Source organism: Mytilus californianus, unplaced genomic scaffold (genome assembly GCF_021869535.1).
Source record: "Mytilus californianus isolate M0D057914Y unplaced genomic scaffold, xbMytCali1.0.p SCAF_5, whole genome shotgun sequence".
Taxonomy (NCBI): Eukaryota; Metazoa; Mollusca; class Bivalvia; order Mytilida; family Mytilidae; genus Mytilus; species Mytilus californianus.
Window position 1 is genome coordinate 30734844 of NW_026262701.1, and position 7503 is coordinate 30742346.

Genomic DNA, 7503 nt, shown 5'->3' on the forward strand with positions numbered 1-7503 from the left:
ACTATTATAGAGACTTAGATTATTTATTTTGTAAGTCATGCCTTGTTAATTAGCCAATGAAATTAAACGATGTATGACTTCTTAACGATCAGCGGCAAATATTAAATATCAAATGCATATTCAGGGATCATAACGATACAATTTTAAATGGTGTGAACATGAGAACTATTTTGAAAGAGACTGACATGCTGAGTAAAATTATTATTGTGCTAGCTAAAAAGTAAACAGTCCGCAGGGAGACATGATTGTGACCTATCCGTACCCAAAACTATCACACCAAGCCGACCGATTTGTGCTGTTTCTCCTTAATACCGAATGTTGGCTGAGAAGCAGCAGATACCAATTTTAGAGTCTGCTTAACCCGATAAGAGATAGAACCAACGACATTCTTCACTCGAAACTTTTATGTGCTTCGACATTAATTTGACAAATGCGAGGTGGTTGGACATTAATTGGACAAATGACTAAAAAAATATAACTTGAAGTGGTGTCATTATGCCGTAAAAAAATATTAAAGGAAAATTTACAATTACAAAAAAAAAAAGAAAAAAGAAACGTGTTGATAGAATTTAAATGTTCGAATACGAAAGCTTTTACAGAGTACCGAATATTGAAAATAAAATGATATAGTTTTCTTACTACAAAAGGGAAAAATTTTTACAGTACAATCTATCATTTAATTAAATTATCTCAGTTATCTCCATATCACAAAGCAAATTATCTAAATCTAGAAAAGAATGCAAAACAAAAAATTAAGGAGATGTTTGATATACATCAATGAGATAGTAAACCAAATTATGACATTAAAACCCCCAAAACATGATTTTATTTCTAATAGTTTAAATAGTCCTAACAGATGTTTTTCTCAGACGTCGTTACACTAAATCCGTTGGAGGTGTTCTGATTTATATTTGGGCTTATGTTTTAGTTGAATTTGAACTTTAATCTTTATTTTAGTATCTGTGAGTACTCTTAGGTCGGTAATTTACGACCTGTGTCTTGTTTGTTGTGTTTTTGCTTAGTGCTTAGTATATCTTATTCTTATGTTGTGCTGTTAAACCAATGTCACAGGTTAGATGTAGGATTGAGCGCTCTAAAACTAGTTGTAACTCCGCCACATTCTGTATGTCTACCCCAATGGCAGATCAGGAGTCTTTATTCCAGTGGTAGTTATAGTTTGCTGTCTGTCATACTTGTTTTCGTTTATAATACATGTAGTTTAAAGCAGAATTTAGGTCCTTGCTCTTTCCTTTGAATTTCTACACATTTTCTAATGCCTGGTCATTTTATAGCAGGTGCTGGACATTTTAGCGTTAAATTCAAAACTACTCGTCGAAATTGTATGCGCCGAAACTATAGACCATGTTAGCGCTTGTTTAATCCATTCAACTGTAATTTCGATAACCCATTTTGTCGAAAGCTTACAGACTTGAACAATACATATGTTTTATTTGTTAAAAATTAAAATAAATTTTATCAAAACATAATTAAAACAAGAAAGTTGCAATATGTATGTGACGGATTTCATTGTCATATTGACAAAGTACAAGAAACAGATCTTACTACACCTACCAAAAGTCGATTATGTTCGATCACTAAAAATGTAGTCGAGTAAAAATTCCAAGCTAGAAGAGATTTGTTTTTTTTGGTATAAAGTTGCAAATATTTGACAGCTGTTTTTGAAGTTGTGATGAAGCACCCACCCCCCCCACCCCCCACTGAAAAAAGGGAGAAAGGAAAAAGATGAAAATGATAATAAAACATAACAAAACAAAAAAAAAACATTCAACGTTTCGAGAACAACAGTATTACCATATCCTTTATCAATGAGTCTAAAAGCCGATAAGAAAAATTTGAATGACAATTCCTATACTTATTAACTTTTAAGTTCATTTTATAATAATGAAGCCGTGAAAATCTGGGTGTGAAATATCCTCGTTTTAAATACCTGCTGGTGGAATCATAATAGATCAAAATAAAGCCAAGTATTATATAAAATTTAGTAAATGATTTGATCATTTTATGATATTTATATCTCTACTGTAAAAATTATTTAGTTCATAGAAATCCAAGACTCACAATAAGCGCCCATTGAACCTCTCGGGAAACGTATCCTTTAGAAGAAGGGGACAACGGAACATCAATATCAAGGAAAAGCAATTTAATAAATTTAGTAAATTTCCACATCAAGGTCTTAAACAGAACATCGGTTACAATTAATGTTAGACTTAGTTGGAGTGTGTAGGATTGCATGAATTTCATTTTTATATCTGGATAAAAATGTGAAAGAATATATCATCCAAATACCCTACAGGTATATTAAATATGAAAATATGTATCAAGTCGTGTTTCTTTTGGTCTTTGTAGAGTTTTGCCATTAACTGTGAATTAAAACAGTAGGAGTAAATATCCCAAAAGAGGCAATCACATCCCCAGTGGAAAATATCCAAAAAGAATGTATAGCAAAAGTTCTGTTGCGTAATAAAGTCTTCTGTTTTTAACCTTGGTACATGTACAAACAACAGCCTGTTACCCTATGAATTACCATAGGCTGCATGTACAAATGCACAGAATGAAATGCAACATTAGAATGTGAAACCTTATACATTTTGTAATATGATCGATTCATGTTTTTTTATCACGCGATACAATCATCAACGATTAATATTAAAGTTAAAAATAAAAAATTCTTTTCATAGACCATATTTTGTATTGCGTTTTGTAAAAATTCAGTTCTGAAATGTTTTCCACTGGAACAGTCATCTTGTTTGCGCTGATCACTGTTATCAATCACGTGGTACAGTCAGACGCTAAAGGAAACTGTTTAAATGGTATGTATTATATGCTGTACTAAATAAAGGAATTGTGGCATCATTGCCAATGAGACAACTAACCACCAGAGACCATAGAACGAGAATGAAACAGCTGTAGGGCAATAAACGGCCTTCAACACAGCATAACCCGTATTATAATAGTATGCTATGAAGGCCCAACATGTGACACATTTCGAGAGAAAAAACTAACGGCCTGATTAATGATAGAAACAATAAACGAAAATCAAAATTACATATAGCAACAAACGACAACCACTGAATTACAGGCTCGTGACAGGGGATAGGTACACAAAGAATGTGGCGGGGTTTTTCATGTTTCTGACCGCACAACCCTTTCTTTATAGTTATACTTAAATGTTTTGAATTTGTTACATAATTAAGATTTTATATAAGATTTTCTCATAAATGTGTTAACGAAGAAGTGTTTGTGATATACTTTTGAGGACTTCTGATATATGGTATGATATACTCTTGAGAACTCCTGACATATGGTATGATATAGCTTAAGCATCGATGCCCATCGTCGTCAGGGCGAATCTTAAACGTTACGCCTACCAAGTAACTTGGAATTTTGACAATGTCCAAATGATAAGTTTTCCCATTGGTAGTGTTTTTGAAGAAGTATTTACTATTGATGAGTGGTATGCTGTTGCTTTTGCATCCTTGACCGTTGTTTTCGTGAAGAATAAAAGTTTTCTGAAAAGAAGTTTTTGTATTGGAAATAGACCGTTTTTCATTTTATATTTTGGAAGCTGTTGTATAGCAAATGAATAAAATGAGATAAGGGGTTTCCGTCAATTAGACAAACCAACGATACAAAATGCAAAATACTTCTAGCGGTCAACAGAGTCTACAAAATAGGTCAAGTTTTATATTGTTAAAACTCTAAAAAGGCTGTGAGTAAAATCACATGCAGATCTGCGACTAACCCCAAATTTCCTAAATGACAAATTAAAAAAACAAACAATTGAGATTTTAACTACAGACAAGTACTGTCGAGATTCCTGACATAGGACAGGCCAATAAACATATGCTTGTAAAGATTATTAAGATTTAATTCTATCAATTTCTTACCTCAATCTTTGGAATCAGGAAATTTACAGAAAACAAAGTACAATATAATTTAGTATAGAAACAACACTTTACTCTATGATAAAATGTTGAAAGGATAAAAAAGACAAACGTACAAGTACATGTACAACCGCAGTAATGAATGTTCATAGTTACTGAAAGCAATCCAAAAGTACTCCTCAACCTGTAAATGTTAAAGTATAACGTCCTGTGTATACATTGTAATTTATTGAAAATATATGCAAATCGGTATCTATGTCGTCTTATATTTTGATCATTAAGAGAATGTGTAGTCCGTGGCAAATCTTTGATAGTTTCTCTAATTTATTCACATCTTTTCTAGACTTCTGGTGATGAAGAAAATTACATATCATATAGACACCTAGGTATTATTGAAGAGCGTGTATTAATTAACCTCTGTTTTTGCCGTTGTGTCGTTGCGAAGCTGTATTGAAAGAAGTAAAATTACGTCTCTCTTTATTCATAAGTATTTGCAGATATGTGGTGTTCCGTAAGATATTTTTTATTATATTTAACCATTAACTTTGATAAAAAAAGTTACGGATAAATCTGCGATAAGTGTGGCACAGTGAATACCTACCGGAATACTAATCATTTTTACCACACCATTTATATTTGGTTTGCTACTGTAATAGCATCCTCTCACAACAGATACAAGCAGATTTTTTATTTCAACCCTTCAATCGAGCTTCGGTTACTTTTTGTTTTGTTTTTAGTGTTTACGTGTTTCAATTTTTTTTTAAACATTTCTATTACCACTTAGAATTTTATCTATATTACAGTCTGTAACATGTATCTCTACTAGCCATCGATTGCTGAATTACAACTACAAGTATTCTAATCAAACATTGTCGTGTACAATAATACACGAAAAGGATAACAGGAATTACTAAATATATTGGACCAAGTCAACAGTTACTGTTTAGGATCAGTTATATTTGAGAAATACTTAAGTGGAATATCCACTTCAAATTAATACGAAGTGGAATGAAAGGTTTTTAAAATTTGTTTGATTTTGCTGTAAGACATTCGAAACATATCTGCGTTTAAACAGTTTTAATCCGGGTGCGGGAGTTTCTCGCTGCATTGAAGACCCATTGGTGGCCTTCGGCTGTTGTCTGCTCTATGGTCGGGTTGTTGTCTCTTTGACACATTCCTCATTTCCATTCTCAATTTTATGTCAATGTTTTAACGTTGCACAGAAACATGGACAGGGTAATATTAACTTGCATGTTTACAAATTTGTTCCAGTGCAAATATGTTATTGAATCAGGGTTGTTGTGACAAAATATGCTCCTTTGATATTTGCCTTGTTTTGCAATTGCTTTTGGTAAGAAACAAAGACAGAAACTATTCGCTTAGAACAAAATACAAATTTGATGTTTATGGCATGATGGTGACTATCAAAATATTGTTAGTATATACATTTATATCTTTTAGATCGAACAGAAACTGTCATGGAAAAGCTTTTAAATTTTGTTAAAGAAATCAAACAAATAAGTGCAGGTAACTATTATAGTTTTAGTCGAAATGTTTACTAAAATAGATGGACCATATATTTACCGTTTTATAATTAGTATTGCTGGAGGATTTCAAGTATACATTTTGTAACAGTGTTATGGCTTGTAGGTTTTAACAACCATAAACATTTTATATCATATTTCAAATGTACCGGTAAATATTCCCAAGATATAACAACCCCTCAATTCAAAAGTAATTCATTGATAAAAATAAGAAGATGTGGTATGATTGCCCATGAGACAACTCTCCGCAAGATACTAAATGACACATAACTTAACAACAATAGGTCACCGTACGGCCTTCAACAATGAGTAAAACCCACACCGATTGTCAGCTATACAAGGCCCCGAAATGACAAATGTAAAACAATTCAAACGAGAAAACTAACGGCCGGATTTATGTACAAAGTAATGAACTAAAAATAAATATGATATACAGCAACAAACGACAATCACTGAATTACAGGCTCCTGCCTTGGGACAGGAACTTTGTCTAATATCTTGATGTTGAGTAATTGTTATTTGTATTTAAAAGCACTGCTTCCAGCTTATTTACCGATAAAATAAAAGCTGGTTAAGTCAATGATACTGAAATTTTAAGCTTTTATACTCGCTGTGAGATTATTTCTCCGAGATCGAAATCACATGTCTCTATAAATACCAGTCAATGAATATTGGACAATAGAAATTCTTTATATATTGTAGTGTACAAGAGTACAAACTTCTTAAGAGGATATTTAGTAAGATATTTTTACTTTAAGTGATATTTTAAAGCTGTATATTTTTTTTGCTTTTTTTGAAGGCACGAACTGTAGAAACAACACTCAAAAATCGATAGCGTTTTATGCCACATTGTCAAAATCATTGACAGTTTCGGGTTCGGCAACCGTGGTATTTGATAAGGTTTTCACAAATACTGGAGATGCATATGATTCAAAAAAGGGTATTTTTCGAGCACCTGTCAAAGGACTCTACTACTTCGACTGTACTTTTTTGTCTGTTGGAACCAAATTACACATTATCCTAATGAAAGACAACAACAGACTGACCTATGAACACAGCCAAAATGACCGAGATGCAGGTTCGATATCTGGTACCCTATAACTTGAGATAGGAGATAAAGTGTTTGTACAGCATTACCCGACTGGATCAGAAGTTCTACTTGAGTCATACAGTAGCTTCACTGGATACCTGATTTCCACCTCTGAACGTTAGCAAAACCTTTCAAAACGCATTTAATATAAAATAAAGTATGCGACATAATGTAATTGTCAAATTAATTGTTTATTTGATTTAGAAAATTGTGTACGTTCCTTTGTTTTGTAGTTAAGAGCTAGAGTTAATATCAAACTATGAAATTTTACAAATCTATTTTCTAGTTTGATGGTCAGTTTCTAGTTTCCATAAATTATTTTGTGCAGGAATAAACATTCAGTTATTTATATTTTTAGACCAAAGAGGACAACAACTTTAATAATACAAAAAGAGTCATGCTTTATCTGACAGATACCTCACAAACTTACACACATTTAAAAAAAAAGTTTTTCATCACCTCAACATATGTTTACAAATGCTAAAACATTGTTAGTATGTGGATCAGTATTTAATTGGATATTTCAAATAAAATTGAGAATGGAAATGGGGAATGTGTCAAAGAGACAACAACCCGACCATAGAGCAGACAACAGCCGAAGGCCACCAATGGGTCTTCAATGCAGCGAGAAACTCCCGCACCCGGAGGCGTCCTTCAGCTGGCCCCTAAACAAATATGTATACTAGTTCAGTGATAATGGACGTCATACTAAACTCCAAATTATACACAAGAAACTAAAATTAAAAATGATACAAGACTAACAAAGGCCAGAGGCTCCTGACTTGGGACAGGCGCAAAAATGCGGCGGGTTAAACATGTTTTTGAGATCTCAACCCTCCCCCTATACCTCTAGCCAAAGTAGAAAAAACAAACGTACAACAGTACGCACAGTAAAACTCAGTTGAAGAGAAGTCCGAGTCCGATGTCAGAATAGGTAACAAAAGAAAATAAACAAAATGACAAT

General features: G+C 32.8%; 1 protein-coding gene across 1 annotated transcript; it reads left to right on the top strand.

Annotated features, from left to right (window-relative positions):
- The first annotated feature begins 2710 nt into the window (after nucleotides 1-2710).
- Nucleotides 2711-6709, top strand: LOC127703163 (collagen alpha-1(X) chain-like). The gene is made up of 3 exons (XM_052207690.1): nucleotides 2711-2831; nucleotides 5367-5432; nucleotides 6249-6709. Exons 1-3 carry the CDS (start codon nucleotides 2741-2743, stop codon nucleotides 6548-6550), a joined length of 459 nt encoding a protein of 152 aa, XP_052063650.1. The 5' UTR covers nucleotides 2711-2740; the 3' UTR covers nucleotides 6551-6709.
- The last annotated feature ends 794 nt before the right edge of the window (nucleotides 6710-7503 follow it).